Genomic DNA, 21,978 nt, shown 5'->3' with positions numbered 1-21,978 from the left:
AATAACAATATTTTCTTCAACTTTCTTATCCTTCAATCCCAAGTAGTCTTCTCATTGAAAAGAATATTTCTTTTTATGATCACTTTGTTGTGCTTCAAGCTAAAAAGTCTATAGCCTTTTGATTTAAAATAATAGCCAACAAAAATATATTTTTTACTTACTTCATCAAGTTTGTACCTCTTCTCTTTTGAAACATGTGCATAGCATACACATCCAAAGACTTTGAAATACTTCACCAAAGGTTTTCTACTGGACCAAGCTTCAGATAGTGTTTTATTTTGGAGAGCTTTTGTTGGACATCTATTCATCAAGTATACCTTGTGTACACCGCTTTCACCCAAAAAAATTTGGAAAGCCTTTATTTTTTAGCATAGATCTAGCCATCTAAAAAATAGTACGATTCTTTCTTTCGATAACTCCATTTTATTTCGATGTGTAGCCAACGGTCAATTATCTTTGCAAACCAATATCTTCACAAAACTTCTCAAATTCATTTGAGTTATATGCACCACCTCTATCACTTCTTAGCACCTTGATATAGCGCTCACTTTGTCTTTCACAAGATTTTTGAACTTCTTGAAGATAGTGAATGCCTCGGACTTATGCCACATAAAGTACACCCATGTCATTCTTGAGTAGTCATCAATGAAGATAATGAAATGATGTTACCGATATGAGAAAGAGTTTTCATAGGTCCACATATGTCGATAAGAATAAGCTCCAACGATACTTTGGCTCTCCATGCATGCTCTTTTGGAAATACCTCTCGGTGTTGCTTTCCAAGTGCACATCCTTCACAATTTTTTTCTTATCTTGTATTGCCGGTAGACCATACACCATATTCTTTTGATATAGACTTCTCAAACTTTGCAAGTTCAAGTGCTTATACCTTTGGTGCCATAGCCATAACTCATCAATTATCTCCATCTTCCATGTAACATTCTTTGCATAGTGCAAAATAAAAGGAAAGCTTATATTTTTCTCCATCTTGATATTTATCATAAGTTATTTTTTTCCTTTTTTGTCATATATCTTGCATCCATTATTTTCAAAGTGCACCATATGCCCATGCTCAATCAATTGTTCAATACTTAGAAGATTTTATATCAAGTCCGGAATAAGTAGAACATTATGGATAAACTTCCTCCCTTTCTTTGTATCAATTGCAATCGTCTCTTCATCTCTTGCTTGGACCAGTGTACTATTTTTCATCTTGACTTGTGAGATTGAAGAACTATCAATGTCAACAAAGATGGACTTATTACCGATCATATGGTTGCTACATCCACTATCAAGGTACCATACATTATTTCTTTACTCCTCCATGGTTTGACATGCATAGAATGTGCTTTGGCCGTCTTCATTTTTTTGGAGAAGTATGCTTGTTCACTTGTTCGGTACCTACAATCTTTTTGAACATAGCCAAACTTTTTGCAATTATAACATTGGGGTTTTTCATTAAACCAATAATTTTTTTCAACATTAGAAGACCTTTTACATATGTTGCACCTAGGTTGAGTGCTCTCATCATTTTGACTTCTTGAAAAGTTATTTTTTCTCCTTCCTCTTCCTCTCATATTTCTCTCTCTTCCTCTATTTTGGTTTTCATCTCTAGATGACTCCCTTTAACTTGTCCATGACTAAACGGTTCTCTTTGAGGACTTTTGTCAAACACCTTGAGCTTAGATTGAAAGGCACTTTCTAATGATGATTCTTTGTGTCTAAACAATCTTTGCTCACGAGCTTAAGAGATCCCATCAACTCATGAATACTTAAAGTAGAAAGATCTTTAGATTCTTCAACAATACTAACTATGGTATCAAATTTTGGAGGCAAACTAGCCAAAATTTTCTCACATATTCTTTGCTCGGTGATAGTTTCACCATAGCTCTTCATTTGATTAACAATCTTCATGATTGTGGAGAAGTAATCCTTCAACTTCTCATTTTCTTGCATTCTCAAATTATCTAACTCCTTTCTTAGAGTTTGAAGTTTGATAGTTCTCACCTTGGTATTCTCTTGAAATTCCTCTTGTAAGATGTTTCATGTCTCCTTTGATTTGGTGGCTCTAATGATTCTTGAAAAAATCTTATCGGACATCGCTTGTTGGATGAAGAAGAGGGCTTTAGCATCCTTCTTTTTGTAGTTCTTCATTTGCTCTCTTTGTTGGTTAGTTAGAGTGGATGGCTCTTCATACCCACTCTCCACCAAATCTTAAGTCTCTTATGAAATGAAGAGGGTCTTTATCTTGATGCTCCAATAATCATAGTTTTTTCCATCAAAAATAGGAATAGAAGGTTGATTGATGCTCATATCCATGTTACATGAACTTGCCATGAAAATCTTTTTGAATGGTGCTCTCTTTCTCATTTGTTGTTTTCAAACTCAAATCTTGTTGATCTTTCTTGCTCTGATACCACTTTTGTTGGCTTTGTTTACCAACTTGATGAAATTTGGGAAGAGATTGAAGTAGAGAATGAGATGAAAAATTGGGAGAGAATGTAGATCTAGGGTTCTTTCTTTTTTTTTCTTAGTACATAAGGTCTCTTATGTATGAGGTTACCACATCTTACAAAAATTCGGACATCAATACATAAACCACTATGACAATATGAGCCCAATTATATATGAGCCTATATATAAATCCAACATACAACTAAACCAAAAAACTTACATAACTTAGAAATTAAAAAGAACAAACATTACATTTTAACAATTTGAGGCAAGTGGGGTGAAAAGCCGGTCTTGTTTGAGGGTTTATGCCCTTGAAGACTTTCATGTTCATTTTTTTATCAAGAAAAATGCAATAATTCCACTTATGACAAAAATAGATATAATGATTCCAGCTATTCCTCCGACACCTATACCAGAACTTTTACCATCGCCACCAGATGGACTGTTGCTTCCATCAGATTGATGACCAGGGTTGCTTCATCGGCCTGGAGGAGGAGGTGTATATGGTGGGGGTGAAGGTGCAGGTCCCGAGCTCCATGAGTTACCACCAGTCCTCTGAAAGAAGATAAGCAAGTGCATTCCAAGAGGATCATCCTTATCAGGTTATATGATGCTATCAGGATCCATTAAGTACTCACTGAAGATTGTTTATCCCCTTCAACTTGTCAGGATCCCATCCAGTGAAATGGTTATTTGCAACATTCCTGAAAGCAAGGGCACACCTCTTCTTTATTATGCACAATATATTTCTTCCCTGCATAATATTATTTACTTACAGATCATCAAGAGAGAGACTGGCAAGGACATTTATGGAACCTATAAACTGGTTGTTTTGCAAGTATCTGCAGGATCACAAATAAACGGTAGAAGTAAGATTTGTGAAGCGGTGTTAAATTTCAAATTTAATGCATGGGCTTTGTGCTATTCAACTTCCCAAAGCCGTCTGGCCACTCTTCTCTTGCATACATTACCATTCTCTTCCAAAGTTCTTTTCCCAAGTAAATTCATTATTGTAAAACATTTTTTCCATGACTATATCCGGTAAAAGGTGGAAAAAATAATAGGTGAAATGTAGCAAGCATATTAAAATGGAATTACTTACCCAAAAGGTCTATAGCTATTTTCAAATTAACCAGCATTTGAACCATGGCTATACTCTTCCTCCATCCTAATTGAACCATTTGGACCACCTGTTTTTGTCTTTTTATCATGAGTGCCAGCATCATGCCATCTATTAAAGGAAAAGAAAAAGAAGAAGAAATTCATGTAAGATATTAGATTATCAAAAGAGTATAGGTGCCCTTACAAATCTTAGGGCCATCACCTGAAGAACAGAAAAAACAGGATTAGGGCATGTCGATTTAGGAGAAATAAAATAGAAAAAAAAAATTAAGTATACATAACACAAAATCTTAAACCTCATCCTCACCAAATTGACCTAAAATAAGCAAATTCCATCGTAAAACCAAATCAACCATAGATCAGACATAATACAAACAAAAAAAAAAAGAAAAACACATGAAGGTCTAAAATGATGCAAGCATTCTCCATTTTAAGCCACAAACCTTGCAAGGAGTTGCAGTTTTCGGCCTCCTTCCTGACGACATCAAGAATAGCATCAATGAGCTCAGCACCCTCGATGTAATGCCCCTTGGCCCAATTGTTCCCGACCCCAGACTGGCCGAACACAAAGTTGTCCGGGCAGAAGACCTGGCCAAAGGGTCCGGATCTCAGTGAATCTGTGGTCCCCGGCTCCAGATCCATAAGCACAACCCTCGGGATGTACTGTCCCCCACTCGTCTCATTGTAGTAGGCATTGATCCGCTCGAGCTGGAGATCGAAATCGTCGGAGTACTTCCTGATCTAGTCGATCTCGTGCTCATCGCAGATCATCTCCTAGAACTTGGCTTCGATCTGGTCCCACACTGCCCACCCTAGATGTGGAGGATCTCCATCATATTCTTCACTGAGCTCCGCCCTCATGTGGTGGGTCACTGGCAATCGAGCTTCGGTTCGAGCGAGGAGGCGGTAGCGATGGAGGATGGGTATGGGTGGATGGAAGCGAAGAGCGGAGACAAGTGAGAGCTTGCAGAGAGATTTTATTTAGGGGTCGGGGTTCCTATTGGTGGGGCTAATCAAGGGAGATGGGGTGGCGCTTTTTTTTAAAAAAAAAAAAATTTGGCTCTCCTCTCTTAATGCTAATCACTTTCCGTCAATATTTAATATATTTTTTAGGAGATTTAAGTTGTCCATATTTATCCACTAGCAGATTTGATTTACTCATATTAAATCATTGAAACATAAGTTAAAAATTAATTGTAGCATTTTCACGTTTGACAAACGTGGGTATATACAACCTTTTTTTCAGAATTTGATCTTTTACCCTTGTATGTACTTTACATGACTAAAAAGTGTGGGTGTATGTGACTTTTTTTGCAATGTGATTGCTAAGAGAGTTTTTAGATTTAAGGTCATGTTTTCAGTTGTTAATCTACTCATGTATCAACTAGAATAATTATTAATCTTAATGACGCTCAGATCGTTGCAGTTCAAACAGGAGATAGCTGACTGCTCTAGGAGGGAAGATATGAAATTAATTTTGAGTTTGTATTGTCGTGACTTTGAGTTCTGACAAGGGAAAATGCTTATCATGCTTGACACGGAGCACTGCTGTCAACTAGAAAATGATAAATATCATGTCAATTTATGTCCTACGTGCTTTCATGATCTATCTGATTGACATCTACTAAAGATAAGGCAAGCCAAAAATCAAAAAGATTTAATATAAATATCTCAAGTTTGTATATACAAAACCCTTCTTTTCATGCAAGACATGAGTATTTAAGATTGAGGAGGAGCTTTTTCTTCTATACTATTTTGGCCAAAAACTAAAACTTTGGGTATGAATCATCTCTTCTGTTCGGACACCATTAATAATCCTTTTCGAGCCGAAGACAATCTGATAATGACAAAGAGCATCTAGTCCAGCTTGATTTATGGAGCTAGCATAGACTAATTACTCAATCTAGAGGTTGTTGGAGCATTTTTAACCTTGTCGATTTGTGTCTAATTTGATCTCTTGCATGAAACGGTTTCTGATGCGCTATTTTTTTTAGTGCTCAACTTTCCATGTAATTGTTCTGATCAATAAAGAACAAAAATCCAACCATTTTGTTGCAACAGTGCAGGTTTTCTTTGGTCATTGATGCCCGCATAATTACAGGCTTAACATCCTTTTACCAATCCTGTTTGCACTATTTTTACAGGAACGTATCCCAAAATGTCAGGATTTGCAGTTAGTCTTTCTTAACCCAGCTGGGAACTAGAAACAGATGTACCACGTGCAAAGTTGGCATGTCGGTGCATGGGGTGAATGTTGGACTAGATGCAAGGTTGTGTAGTTTGGAAGCGTTACGAGAGGACGTAAAATATACTTGGTAAGTGGCAACGTGGTATAATTGTATTCGTGGAATTGCCAATTCCTCAATAAAAACAAGAGAAATATCAACTACGCTTGCTAAACGTTAAATTTTAGAAAGTCATAAAAAATACTATTTAATTCCTGATTTATGGTATTTAATTAGCTGCATCTGATATATGCATGGTTTGATTAAAATTACACTCTCACCCATTATGCTCTTCTCGGCCATTCAAACTCTGTTTACGTCTTCAAAAAGAAGAACCGCAAAACATGAACACCATTGGTCTGAATGCCTGTAAATGTTGAATACCGGAAACTCATAGTCTGAAAGCTAGTCTGAAAACCAGTATCAGCAAAACCATAAACTCATTGTTTGAAAACCCGTTAACTTCAAAGTCGGGCATGGGATCAAGCTTTCTCAGCTTGATCCATCACACCCCCCACTCTGTACATATTCTACAGCAATCAATATAAGGGTGGTATGACCTCCCACTTCATCCAAAAAAAAACTCACCCACCAAATTATGAAGAAAAAAACTCAGAACCATTTATCTCATTAATTTGCCAAAAAATTTTAAATACATTTGTCATCAACATCAACACAATGCAACATCTTCAAAAGTACATGGGTGGTACAAAAATAAGCCTTAAAAATGTTTAAATACACTTTTCAAGTCGATACAATGCCTACCTAAGCACCAGAGAGGTAAAATAGAACAACTATATAAGTCCAAGTGCAAAGGCATTCTCTCCAGCTTCCAAGATGGCTGCCCACTCTGAGACGTCGGCACTGGTGGGGTGGCCGATTGAAGATCCAGTTGCAAAAGAAGGTGGCTGCACCTCCATGCCATCGTCAGCAGCTAACGAGCTCTCAATCCACACCAAGACATCAGTCACACTAGGGGTTCCACTATCTGATGTTATGAGCTCCTCGATAGGTTGGCTGCTAGAAGGAAGTGATATTGGAGAAGATGGTGGTGTTGAGATCATGCGGTCAGCCCACTTCAGGGGTTCAGAATCGATGAAGCAACCATCGCCAGAAGTGGAAGAGATGGTGGTGCCAGTGGAGCGGTCATCTACACGTCCTAGCAGTGGAACCAACTGAGATGCAATCTCCTGCTCAGTCCCGGTGACAGTCACCATCGCAACATCTTCACCACTGTTACCATCTCTGACCTCATAAGCCTGATTGAAGAGCGTCGACCTTGCAGCATGTATCCATCTTCTTTTGCAGTCATGTGTCGCTGGATAATCATTCTTAACTTCTTTGTTCTCCTCCTTCGGATGAATTCTGCATAGAGCCATCTCTTGAAACTGCAAAATGGAGAGCGATGGTCACGTCAATTAGCGGTCGAAGATTCTACGTACCAAGGTTTGAAAGGAAAAAGATAATCAACTTTAAATCTGTTGGAGTAACAGATCATAATTAATCAGATGTATCAAACAATCTAGTTAGCTAGAAGCCATGACGTAAGACTATAATGATATTAGATTCAGAAAAAGACAATGAAAGAAAGGGAAACAAAAAAAAATAGAAAAATTGCATACCTTGCCATCAGGTGAGTGGAGGAGGTACTCGTGCATGATCCAGTTGGGGTGCAGTCTCTTCCTCTTGCTGTCTCTGAACTTGAAGACAAGGGAAGTCTTGTGCCCGATCAGCTCCAAGGATTCATCAAAGATGAGCTGGTCCCGACCATTGCCATGCCAGAAGCCCTGCCCTGCGTTGCGGTTGGCCCTGCACCCACTGCCATTTGCACTTGCTTTGTGCCTGGGGGTGAAGTAGTACACCTCCTCCCCTATTCCGTGCATGAAATCCCCTGTAGATGGAGGGAGAAAATAATTAGAAACAGGGAGACAAGATTTACGACACTAGATTTGTTATGCCCCAAATCCAACACCCGAGTCGGATATGTGATGGCCGCATACTCCTTAGAGCAAGCCCTAAAGAATATGCAAAGCCAAATTAAATCATTACAACCTTAACATCCATAACAATTTATTTCAACAATAATTCGTAAAATCTTGCATAATTACAAATTAAATTTCTTCAATCCTCTGATTAGGTACTATGATACTCTATCTATACATCTGCTCACCCACAATCCAATACCATAGCCAATCATGAGCATACTGTATCTCTGTGAAGAAAAAGAAAGATGAAAGGTGTGAGCTTTACAGCCCAGTAAGAATTTTCATATCACACTGATATAGTAATATAATCTGAAAATAAGAATAAGCAATAAAACACAAAATCTCATATTCAATATTCAGAATACTGCAAACATCCATAAATTTACTGTCTTGTTAAAATAGATGCATCATCATATATTAACAGGTGAAACACTTTTATTCAATAATTATTTTATGTCTTATCTTTCATTTCTCTTTTCATAATCACATGATTTTTAACCTTTTCTTTCTGGCTCTGACTATCCAAGTCTATACCTCAATTATCATCCGAATCAATTTCCACATAAAAGCCTTTCAAGGCTGTCCCAGGATGAGCTCTTGGCCGGCTGTCCCACGTACGAAAGCCCGTGAGAGGCTGTCCCAAATATAAGCTCCTGGCGGGCTGTCCCAGCATGAGCTCCTGACCAGCTGATCCACCTTAAGCCAGTGGGGGCTGTCCCAGGCATAAGCTCCTGGCCGACTGTTCCACATGACAAGGCTAGTCCATACCATATATCTCTTTCTTTTCATTTAATCATTATATGTTGATTTCATCAAATCAATTCTTCTTGCATTATGATCAATTCAGATATGTCATATTCATATAATCATGCCATCAATCTTTGATACATATATATTGACATAACATACTCATGCTCAAAATCAAATAACAGTATCTTAATATAATAAACTCATCGATCTCAAATCCAATGATGCAAAACCAATGATACAAGACCAACAGTAAAATAGCATATATATAATAGATCATGTACAGAGATCTTACCTTTACCGATGACTGATCCAAGCACAGAAATCAATGTTCTTCTTTAATTTATGAATTTTTTTAACAAAATATTCCACTTGACATCATATGCAGACAATCATCTCTTCATAACTCTAATCAAATATAAAAATCATATATGAAGAAAATTATCTGATAATCAATCCTAATAACATAAATCTAAGACCTCTCTCAGAATTAACCAAAATTAGGATTTGTCTAAGTATCTGGATCCTCCACTGATCCATAAGACTTTTAGAGAGAGAAAATCCATGAAAAGAGAGAAAATTTTAGAGAGAGAAAGTAGAGAGAGAAAATGAGAGAGAATCTTCGTATCCTTCTGATGAGGCAATCATGGTCGAGATCATCAGAGATCATATCAGGATGACTCAATATGGATTAACCATGATTGATGTTATCAATTTCGAATAAAGATCGGATCGAAATCTAATCTACTGCACAAATTTCGGAGCAATCTCAGGTCATCATATTTTATATCAATTTTATCCTAGGATTCGTGATGAAATCAGAGAGAGAAACACACTAGAGAGATAAAATCCATAAAGAGAGAAGGTCTAGAGAGAGAAAAATATTGAGAGAATGTAGAGAGAGGAGAGAGAAAAGAGAGAGAAAGGAGGGAGAGGAGAGAGAGAAAATTTCTCTCTCTTTTTTTTTTTATTTTTTTCTTTCTCTTTTTATTTTTCTTTTTTTTTTTTCTTTTTTCTTTTCTTTTTCTTCTTTCTTCTTCTTTCCTTTTTTTTTTCTTTTCTTCCCACAGCCTCCTTGGGCCGAAACAGGGGACGAACGAGGGGGCACCAGCTTGGCTTTGGCGAGGGTGACGACTTCATCGGAGGTCCGGCAGCAGGTGGAGGCGGCGGTGGAGCAAGAAATGGCCGGCAGCAAAGTTCGACCGGCGAGAAATCAAGAAGAGATCGAAAAAACAGAGGACTGCCACTTTTTCTTTTGTTTTTCGGTCATTAGCCGGTCACCGACGGCCAATACCTTCAGGAAGAGAGATAAAGGGATGAGGATCCTATCCTAGAGATGAGACGTCACAACCGACGGCGCCGGTGGCCGAAAAAGAGAGGAAAGGGTCCGGCCGAAACAGAGCAAAACAGGGGTTCACCTTGTTCATGGATTTTCCGACGATCCCGACGGCCGGTGAGGGTCTAAAGCCATGGGAGAAAGGAAAGAGGGAGAGGAAGAAAATTTGGAGCCTTACCTGAGCTCCGGTGGCCTCTTCGACCTTCGATTTTCGATGAACATGAAAAGAGGCTGCCACGGCTTCCACGAAGAAAAGGGGAGGAATCGGCTCAACAGTCGCTGGTGGAGGCTCGTGAGGGAGAGGGAGTCTTATTTATAGAGGGTCCTAGAGTTTTAAGGATCCCAGAACTCTTCTCCGTCCGGGATTCATCGGAGAAGAAGACTCCCATCGGGAGACTTCTTCCCGTTCTATTTTTTTTTTTTTGTATGGGCTTTGGGTTTTTGGGCTTGATCCAGGGTCCAAATGGACCAGATTGTTACATTCTCCCTCCCTTCAAATAATTTCGTTATCGAAATTAAGTTATGTTGTTTGAGATATATTCGAAAAATATATATATACATGCATCATGTCTTTTATTTCTCATGATCTTGTTATAATAAAAATTATTTGAAATCTCAAACTCATTCTTCTTATTGGTTTCTCAACTTTTTGAAAATTGTAACATTTTGGACTTGTATTAATATATCACCGTTATTTGTCTCATACATTCCACTCGAAATTCATAATTATTTCAGACTGCCTATGATAGAAAAATAAATAAAGGCCAAACATCGGACACTCTTCACAATCATCAATTTTTTTTTTCTCTCGACCTTCCAACAAATTTTATATGTAGACTCTCATCTTAAGAAAACCTCATTCTTCTATATTAGTCCAAGTAACAATATTAAATTTTAAAAAAAATATGAGATCTATGTCAGGATATTCTAAGTTTGAACCAATATCAGAACTATCAAGCTGTTAATAAACTTGAGATATCTAGAATTTCTTGGTATTATCTACAATGAAGTAACCTACTGACAAAAATTATCCAGCTATGATCAGATTAGATCAAAATTTATAGCATCCTTTCATTATCAATAAAATCCTTCTTATTTGCAACTAATGTATTCCATCATAATATCTTTTGAATCAGAAAATTAATATTTTTTAATCAATTTAATCCATCATATTTTTGCTCCACACTCTGATTTTAATTTATCAAATTATATAGGTCTATCAAAGATAAAATATTCTTGTATGTTAGATCAATCAAAGATAGATCCAACTTTCAAATTTATATAAAATTTAGAGCAAAACTTTAAGTTTCTTTACCTTTACTATCTATTGGGCATAGCACATTAAAATTAAATCTTGATCCACTTTCTATGTTTGAAATCATTGTATAAGCTTCATCACTCTTCAAAAATCTAACATATTTGAAATTAATTAGAGTTAATCTTAGATTTACCTTACAATCATTTAGATAATTTTCAAATCAATCTTCCTTTTTAAAAGAATTAATTCCAACTTGTCAAACTAGAAGAACTCAAGCCAACATCCTTGAAAGTAGAATCAACTTAATAATTTCTTGTAGAGCTCTCTTCATCACAACCCTTAATATTAATCGATAAATCCATACAAAATCTTATCCCTTATATAAGTCATTCAAAATTTAACACTAGCAAGATATCTTAGTTCAATTCAGAAATCCAAACTTTGACTTGAATAATTAATACACTTCACCATCTTCAACAATCACAAGAAAAATTTTAAAAATCTAATCCAAAGATGGTAATATGAATTATTAAAATTTCATCATAACTGTATATCATACTCTGACAAAATAATTTTTTTTTTAATTTAATAAAATATCAAAATACTTTTGATCCACTTAGAAAAGTAAGCTTTTGATTTGAAATTCAATGCAACTTGAAAGATCAAGAAATCATATTCAGAATATGATATTTTAAGTAACCAAAAATTTTATCAAGATGTGTATCTCATATTTCATAATAAAATTCAAGTATATTTTTTCATCTAAATTGAGTTTCATATATGATCCTCTTAAGGTTCAATGCTCAAAAATATTTCTCTCTCATATGATGAAATTTCTTTTAGACCATATCCTAACTTTTTTCTGATAAATTTAAAATTTATAATGCTCAGATAATTAACATCAAAATCAAAAAGTTATCATGATTTTCTTCCATATAAGTTTAGCATTCCAAAATCATCGAGTATACTCAACATAACATATCAATACCTCCCACTTCCTTCCAGGGTCAACTCTTCTTATATTCAGGCCACCCTAATTGAAATCCAAGATATAACTCGTCAATTCTATTATAGATATCATATGCCACTTATGCATAAATTTTATCTTAATATCTATTGATTCAAAATCTAAATATTGAATCTTCTCTTTTATATCTATCATGTTCCTCATGATCATAACCTAAGTTAGATATCACTAAAATTATAATTCTGAATAATTATAACCTTAAACTCAAATACCACTTAAATCATATTTTCTAGTGATCATAACTTAAACTCTAATATCATTCTATTATATCCTTAATGATTATAACCTTAAACTCTGATATTATCTATCATACTCTATTGATTATAATCTCAAATTTTGAAATCACTTATATGACAATCCTTAGTGACTTTAAACTTGAGCTCTAGTACTGTTCTATTATATCCTAATCACTTGTATCATTGTCTCCAAATGAACGTAACCTAAGCTTTAAGCTCAGATGCCACTCTGTCACATCCTACTGATCTTACATAAAATTTTAATATCTCTTCATAATCTCTAGTGATCTTAAACCTAAGCTTTGATATTATTCTATCACATCCTAATCATTTATATCGTAATCTCCAATGATCATAACCTAAGCTCTATTATTACTCTGTAATATTTAAATCACTTACATTATAATCCTTAGTGATCATAACCTATGCTCTGTTATTACTCTGTAATATTTAAATCACTTATATTATAATCTTAATGATCATAACCTGAGCTCTGATACCATTCTGTCACGCCCGAGCCCAACACCCAGATCGGATACGTGTTGGCCGCACACTCCTTAGAGCAAGCCCTAAAGAATATGCAAGGCCAAATTAAATTATTACAACCTTAACATCCATAACAATTTATTTCAATAATAATTCATAAAATCTTGCATAATTATAAATTAAATTTTTCAATCTCTGATTAGGTACTATGATACTCTATCTACACATCTGCTCACCCACAATCCAATACCATAGCCAATCATGAGCATCCTGTATCTCTGAGAAAAAAAAGAAAGATGATAAGGTGTGAGCTTTACTGCCCAGTAAGAATTCTCATATCACACTGATATAGTAATATAATCTGAAAATAAGAATAAGAATAAAACATAAAATCTCATATTCAATATTCAGAATACTGCAAACATCCATAATTTACTGTCTTGTTAAAATAGATGCATCATCATATGTTAACAGGTGAAACACTTTTATTCAACAATTATTTCATGTCTTATCTTTCATTTCTCTTTTCATAATCACATGATTTTTAACCTTTTTTTCTGGCTCTGGACTATCCAAGTCTATACCTCAGTCATCATCCGAATCAATTTTACATAAAAGTCTTTCAAGGCTGTCCCAGGATGAGCTCCTAGCCGGCTATCCCACGTGCAAAAGCCCGTGAGAGGCTGTCTCAGGCATAAGCTCTTGGTGGGCTGTCCCAGGCATGAGCTCCTGACCGGCTGATCCACCTGTAAGCCAGTGGGGGTTGTCCCAGGCATAAGCTCCTGACGGGCTGTCCAGGCATAAGCTCCTGGCCGGCTGTTCACATGATAAGGCTAGTCCATACCATATATCTCTTTCTTTTCATTTAATCATTATGTGTTGATTTCATCAAATCAATTCTGTCTTGCATTATGATCAATTCAGATATGTCATATTCATATAATCATGCCATCAATCTCTGATACATATATATTGACATAACATACTCATGCTCAAAATCAAATAACAGTATCTCAGATATAATAAATTCATCGATCTCAAATCTGATAATGCAAAACCAATGATGTAAGACCAACAGTAAAATAGCATATATATAATAGTGATCATGTACAGAAATTCTTACCTTTATCGATGACTGATCCAAGCACAGAAATCAATGTTCTTCTTTAATTTATGAATTTTTTTAACAAAATATTTTACTTGACATCATATGCAGATAATCATCTCTTCATAACCCTAATCAAATATAAAAATCATATATGGAGAAAATTATCCGATAATCAATCCTAATAACATAAATCTAGGACCTCTCTCAGAATTAACCAAAATAGGATTTGTCTAAGTATCTGGATCCTTCACTGATCCATAAGACTTTTAGAGAGAGAAAATCCATGAAGAGAGAGAAAATTTTAGAGAGAGAAAGTAGAGAGAGAAAGTGGGAGAGAATCTTCGTATCCTTTCGATGAGCAATCATGGTCGAGATCATTAGAGGTCATATCAGGGTGACTCAATATGGATTAACCATGATTGATGTTATCAATTTCGAATAAAGATCGGATCGAAATCTAATCTACTACAAAATTTTGGAGCAATCTCAGGTCATCATATTTTCATATCAATTTTATCCTAAGATTCGTGATGAAATCAGAGAGAAAAGATACTAGAGAGATAAAATCCATAAAGAGAGAAGGTCTAGAGAGAGAATCTAGAGAGAGAAAATTAGAGAGAATGTAGAGAGAGGAGAGAGAAAAGAGAGAAAAAGGAGGGAGAGGAGAGAGAAAATTTCTCTCTCTTCTTCTTTATTTTTATTTTTCTCTTTCTCTTTTTATTTTTATTGTTCTCTTTTTTCTTTTCTTTTTCTTCTTTCTTCTTCTTTCCTTTTTTTTTCCTTTTCTTCCCACGGCCTCCCTTGGGCCGAAACAGGGGACGGACGAGGGGGCTCCAGCTTGGCTCCGGCGAGGACGACGGCTTCGTCGGAGGTCCGACAGCAGGTGGAGGCGGCGGTGGAGCAAGGGATGGCCGGCGGCAAGGTTCGGCCGGCGAGAAATCAAGAAGAGATCGAAAAAACAGAGGACTGCCACTTTTTCTTTTTTTTTCGGTCATTGGCCGGTCACCGACGGCCAATACCTTCAGAGAAGAGAGATAAAGGGATGAAGATCCTATCCTAGGGATGAGACGCCGCAACCGACGGTGCCGGTGGCCGGAAAAGAGAGGAAAGGGTCCGGTCGAAATAGAGCAAAACAGGGGTTCACCTTGTTTATGGATTTTCTGGCGATCCCGACAGCTGGTAAGGGTCTAAAGCCATGGGGAGAAAGGAAAGAGGGAGAGGAAGAAAATTTGGAGCCTTACCTGAGCTCCGGTGGCCTCTTCGACCTTTGATTTTCGATGAACACGAGAAGAGGCTGTCGCGGCTTCCACGGAGAAAAGGGGAGGAATCGGGCTCAACGGTCGCCGGTGGAGGCTCGTGAGGGAGAGGGGAGTCTTATTTATAGAGGGCCTAGAGTTTTAAGGATCCCAGAACTCTTCTCCATCTGAGATTCATCGGAGAAGAAGACTCCCATCGGGAGTCTTCTTCCCGTTCTTTTTGTTTTTTTTTTGTATGGGCTTTGGGTTTTTGAGCTTGATCCAGGTCCAATTGGGCCGGGGTGTTACAAGATTGTAACGGAAAGACAAAAGAACTGCGGAAAAAACAGGAACGGAAGACATGCTATAATTAAGAAAGTAACTCCAGGCATCCTGGTTGGAAGCAAGAGACAATGAGACAAAGGGAACCATCGGTTCACTTGTAATTCGGACAAGAGGACAGAGAAGAATGCGGGAATAAATTAGAAGGATGCATGATCTAGAGTTTTAGTTAGGGTTCAAGAACTCGTTCTTGCTAGTGATGATACTAAGAAAGGAAAATAAAAACAAGAACATGAGGAGGGAAACCTGAAGATAAGAAAAAAGAAGGGAGGAAAGAGGAGGATCTTGCATGTAATTTGGACAAAAAGAAGGAGACGGGTGGGGGGGAAAGAAGAAGGATCCAGGGTTTTAATTAGGGTTTTATGCATATGATCAAGAACTCGTTTCTTGCTGGTGATACTAGCTAAAAAAGGAAAACAGGAACAGGAACAAACCAGATGAAGAAAGAAAGAAGAGGGATCATGCAATTTGGACCAAAAGAAGGAGAAGGACGTGTAGAAATTAAGAAGAAGGATCTAGGGTTTTAGGCAAAGCAATGTATCGATCAAGAACTCGATCGTTCTTGCTGGTGATACGTACTAGAGGAAACCGGAAGAAGGAAAAAGAAGAGAGAAAAGAGGTGGGATCACGTACTTGGGAGGTTCCACGGTTCTTGAGCATAAACATCGCACTCATGCATCAGCTTAGGTGGGAGTGGAGAGCCCTCCGCGCGCTTCCGGAGGAAGCGGATGACTTCCACATCCGTTGGAAGAAACCTCATTCCATCCACCTCTCCGTCCATCGTCTCTTCTTCAGTATTCTGTTTCTTCTTCCTCTTCCCTTAGCCTTCTCTTCTTGGCGTTTCTCCTCCGAGAGCTATCACAGTCGTCAGAGATACACGATCGATCACCGCTCCGGGATGCTATGGGTAAACCAAGAAGCTAGCCAACGATGCTTACCCAGCACGGTCAGGACTCGTGTGTTATAAAACAGAACCTAAGACCAACGGTAATATATATTCCTTGGCTGTCACCGGGTGAATGGGTTAGCTGTCGTGATTTACCGATAATTATATTCAAGTAGAGGGTTCGGTTCACCGGACGGTTCGGTTCACAGGAGATTTTTTATTCTCATATAATTATATGCCCTGAAATCCATTAACGCAGGATCTGAATCAAGGTCTTTTGTCCAACCTGGGCAAGAACTATGGTATAACTATCTAACTTTCTGTGTCATTTGGGTAGATCAACCTGTCATGAATGTATTGCTTCTACATAAAAGTAATTCGAATTATGATGTTGGGTCATCGTGCATTACCTAAGACTAGTATTGCTCCTATATCCACATCTTGTTCCAATGTTCCATGATATTATATGCCCATCTTCTGTTATATTTTATGCTATATATATATACATACATAACATAACATCATATGTAGCATATAACACTGGGGCATCCTTGGCACTTGCACCCATGACTCAAAGCTTCACCACTTGTTGCTTGGTTTGCTCTAAATGAATTAGAAATTACCCCTGCTTTCCTGCACCTACACGTGCCGAGCAGATGTCTGGACATTAATCTTGATAGCCATCAATTTCAGCTTGCCATTATTTGCCAAATCTTTGAATTTGAATGAGTTTCACTCATGATGAACTTACCCAAAAACAAAAGAGTCATATCTACTTGAATATTGAGCAGAGCCGGCCCTTGGGCAGATAAAACTGGGCCACTACCCTAGGCTCCAGGCCCTGCATTGATGTTCCAATGAGATGCAAGGATGGTTTTCTACAATATTATAACAAGAAAAATAATTAAATAGGTTAATGATGGATTTTACATGCTACTTAACGAATATATCTATAGAAATTATTGCACGTAGATTAATTTTTCAATGATAATTAATGTTTAAAATATGTTAATTTTTAGTAGAGAAGGTCCTATTTTTTTATTTGGCCCCAGGTCTAAAAAATGTCAGGACCGGCCCTGATGTTGAGATCCCACAGTTGCCCTCTGAATCTTAAGCTTCTCATTCTAGAGCATACCTATGGAAACTAAAGGTTCTCAAAATTACCTAACCATTTAATAATGATGTTAACCATAATGTTACAATATTGGAGTTTGCGTCATGTAGCTTTCTTATGCCAAATTCAGCATTCTTCTGTACTATCTCATGACGATCTTGGATGGTGTCTTAGATTAATTTTGTGCTCTGCCTTAGATGTTGCTTTGAATGTGTATTCTATATCAATGTTTTCTGATAGGAAGTCTGGGTAAGTTCAAAGAATTTTAAACAATATAGTGTGCCAGCCGCCATGCTATTTGGTGATCCATTTTAAGCTCAGCTTGGACTAACGATCTTGCTTCCACTTAAAATCCTGAGCCTGAGATTCCACATCATGACCGAGGCTGCCCCGATATAGCTAAGGGTTCAGATTTCTGCTTCAGGCATTAGGAATACCAGGGAAGAATTAGATTCACATGGATGTAAGTGATATAAAGTTTTTCAGAGAAGCTAGTAGCGACAACTCTTTTGAGTTGGGGAATAAAACTTGTTATGTTGCAATGTCATTGTTGATAAACAGGATCCCTAAAAAGTCCAAGCATCCAGCTTTCTTGGGACATTGCAACACATTGGGGTAAGACATGATTGCTTTATATGTACTAGGACATCCTTGGTCTGAACACTAAGTGGCTTCCATGTAAAAATTCTGGCTTTCTGGATGTGGATTATCGAGTTATGTTTACAGTGGTGCCTCAAACCAACATATGGCTATTTTATTGTTATGTGCTTTCAGTTAAAGCACGCCATTGAGAAAGATACGTTGGTGTGCCGGTGTTGTGAAAACTCTCTCTTTACATTAGGCCAGATGACCCTATAGTCTTCCCACTATGTATAGATGGACAAAAGGCTTCTAAGAGCTCTATGGACTTGGATGTGTCTGTGTTAATCCCCTATTGCTGCATTCAACTGTAGTCCTAATGTGAGATTCTATTTTTAATCTCCTGTAAGACTTGTTTTATTGCTTGTCTCTACTTTCCCAGATTTATAGCATTCCAAGTTTCCATCTCAGTTATGCAGAATTTCAGTAGCCTAAATTGAGTATTTGCTACGGACGCTATATAGTCCCAAGATGGCTTTGCTATTTGACTTGGTATATTCTTCCTCTATATTGTCCATAGATGTTCGACTGATATCAGCATTTGTGATATGCCAAGTGCTAGGATTATTAGTTGCCAGATTTGTTTTGAATACGGGCATGCGAGGAAGATGTGATCGCCTGTTTTTTCCTCTGAATTGCAGAGAGATCGTGGGATGGGGACTTGAATGTTTTTTTTTCTTAGATTGCTCGCGGTTAGGATCTTGTTTTGGAAAACCAAGTAAAGATTTTAGTCTTTCTAGTATTGGAAGCCTCCAGTTGATCTTTGCAAAAGTTGATATAGTAATAAAACAAACTCATTGATATAGTAAAAAAATATGGAGACATACATACTAATTTCAAACTGTTTTATGCAACTATTTTATGCAATTGTGGATTATCTGCCTTTACTGTTTTATGCAACTGTGGGAGATGGTTACATGCGTTCTTTTTGTGGATGCTCTTTATCTATTGCCTGCAACCAGTTTACCTTTCTGTATTTATTTCCTCTGGTTCATTACAAGAATTACAGCATTTACAAGTCTACTGAAGTTACAGTAACATTTTCCAACTCAGTTGCTCTTAGTCTGCTTTTTCTGTTTCTTATACATGGGTAATACACTATTGTTGTGTTTATCTTTACACTACTTCAGATAATGTGTTGATATATGGGAGGATATTGAGTCATTGTATAATGGTTTTCTTGGCCGATCTTTCTTATCTCCTTGTTATAGCTACTATCATTGCTGTTCGATAGATTGGGTTATCTACTTTTATTGCTTATGGGTCTTCACCAACTATCTATATGATCATAATTAGAATGTTTATTAGACATATGGAATTCTGTAATATTCAACTTCTTCAGTCTGTTGTATGCTCTATCTATCTTACTAGATACCTCATCATCTATTTACCTTGCTCTACATCAATCCATGCGGCTGTTCTCATTATATATTATAGTAATATATAATCTTCAAACCGTTAATTCTGATAATCTAGATATGTTAGTTCTACATTAAGAGATGAGGTTAGTATGATCTGTGTCAGTTCTTAAGCTTTAAATGTTAGTGAGACTATACGTGTTAAGCTTTAAATGTTAATGTTTTATTGTGGCAGGTTGGTCCTCCAGTAAGCTGAATACTATCATTCCTCCATGCAACTTATTTGGCACCAAACAAAAGTAAGTCCAAGCTTCTAAGTAATAATTGACTATATGATAAGACTCTAACCAAGGGCTAAATCTTGATTGAGTCTGATTTAAAGTTTTTAAAGTTTCACCGAGGGCTGAATTTGTTACTTACTATTATGCAATTGGTATAAATCAAGTAACTTTTATCATTATAATTGGTTTAGTTGGTTATAATTATTAATTGTACAGTGACAAGTTTTAGAGTTCCGTTGTCCATTAGTTTTGAAGATACTGCAGTATCTTCTGCAAATTGGATAATAGAATAGGAAAATATGTTCATAGGTTTAATGATGGAGCAAGTTCAAAAAGAGAATAGGTCAACCACAACATTTACAAAGGAATCTTGGAAGGAAATACGTGTCAAATTTTATATGAAAACTAAAAAGAAATATGAGTTGAAGCAATTCTAGAACAAGTTCAATCAACTGAGGAAGTGCTATAGAGTTTTTACTGATTTGAAGAAGTTACCAACCAAGTTTGAATGGGATCCAGTCTTGAAAACCGCTATAGCTTCTAATGCTATCTGAAAAAGTTACATTGCTGTAAATAAGTATTTATTTTTCTTTTTTTTATACTTTTTTATAATTTATTATATTTTTGTTTAATTAATTCAATCTTATATATCTCACATATAAATTTGTTATTGTAGGTTTATCCAGAAGCAAAGAGATTTCGATCTTCCATTTGTCCCAAATATGAAGAGCTCATAACAATGTTTGGGGATACTACTGCTACTAGTAAAGAGGCGATAGCAAGCACCCAAGATGTGTCAGATAGCAGTGATTCTCAAGACAACGAGCTTCTTTTTGATGATGTTAGTATAGATGGGGAGTCTAGTGGTTCAAGAAACCATCGTCGTCCAAGAGATCTAATTCCCAATGAGTATCCACCGTGTGAGAAGTCAATCAAGAGTTTCAGAGTTAGCAGATATCATCAGATCCCTAGCAGAGGCTAACCAGATAAGGAACAATATGATGATACAACAACATACAGCCGCAACTTTGAGTTTTGGACAGTACTCAATTGCAAATTGCATTAAAATTCTTGAAATTTTTGAAAGAGTGAATATGCCTACATATTTGAAAGCAATTGAGAAGTTCCAAGATAAGAGATGGAGGGAAACATTTATTGAGATGTCAAGTGAGCGTAGGTTGGGGTGGTTGGCAAGTTTGTAGGATGTTCATGTGACTTTTAGTTGTTTTGATGGACTTTAAGTATTAGAATATTATATCAAGAATTATGTATGTGCATATTATGCTTTATTTGGATTGATGTTCTATTGTTTTTTAGACTTTATGCTATGGATTTATGATGTTATGAAGATTATGTATCACTTAAATTGTTCTATGTTAATATCTGTATTCTTATTTTCTTTCATATTAATAGGATATGGACAATGATGTGGAGGAGATTGACTCAGAAGTTGAGAAGAATTTAAATATTTCTGATTCTAGTGATGGAAAGGAAACGAAGAAATTTTATTTATTTGATGAAAAGGAAGATGATGCTATAGAGCTTGTTGTTACTGCAACAGTTGAGGAGTACTACAATTTGTATCTATGCAAGCAATCATATGGAAATGATAATTTGATCGGTGCTGAATATATTATGAGGATAATTCTTGAAAATCTAGACAGGTGTCTAGATTTATTTAGGATGGATAGTTGTATATTTCTTAACTTTTGCTTTGACTTGAGGTAAAGAAATCTATTGCATGATTTTCGATTTGTAAGTGTTGAAGAAAAAGTTGCTATATTCTTGATGATAATTGATCAAAGAGAGTCAAATCAAATAGTGGCAGATCGTTCTTAGCATTCTGGATAGACAATTAGTCATCATTTTGGAAAGACACTAATTTCTTAGAAAGCCATCTCTGGCATGTGGCAGTATTAGAGAGAATCATCTGAGAATTATATTGATTAAAGTCTGCTTCTGAGTCAGATCGGTTGAATAGTGATTTGGTTCAACTCAGCTCAACTAAACATCAATATGAGCTAATCTGAATTGACTCATAATGAAGCATTATGACCAGCTTGACTATCTACCAACCTGTTGTATGGAACATCGGTCCACAATCAATGTGACCCCAAAATACAGATAATTATTTTATAA

The 21,978-nt window shown here is 36.5% G+C and overlaps 1 protein-coding gene across 5 annotated transcripts in view; it reads left to right on the top strand.

The window, feature by feature from the left end:
- The window catches only part of LOC140858129 (sm-like protein LSM4), a 57,476-nt gene that overhangs the window by 14,732 nt on the left and 20,766 nt on the right, over positions 1 to 21,978 (top strand). The window contains exon 1 of one of the 5 annotated variants that reach the window (XM_073257781.1): positions 20,564 to 20,680. The exons of the other annotated variants lie outside the window; for them this stretch is intronic. Within the exon in view, the coding sequence (XP_073113882.1) occupies positions 20,579 to 20,680 (102 nt within the window). The 5' untranslated portion in view covers positions 20,564 to 20,578. Of the gene's footprint in view, positions 1 to 20,563; positions 20,681 to 21,978 lie in introns of those variants that run through there. 5 annotated transcript variants of the gene reach the window in all.

Source organism: Elaeis guineensis, chromosome 5 (genome assembly GCF_000442705.2).
Source record: "Elaeis guineensis isolate ETL-2024a chromosome 5, EG11, whole genome shotgun sequence".
NCBI lineage: Eukaryota > Viridiplantae > Streptophyta > Magnoliopsida > Arecales > Arecaceae > Elaeis > Elaeis guineensis.
This window is presented reverse-complemented; position numbering and strand designations above follow the sequence as displayed.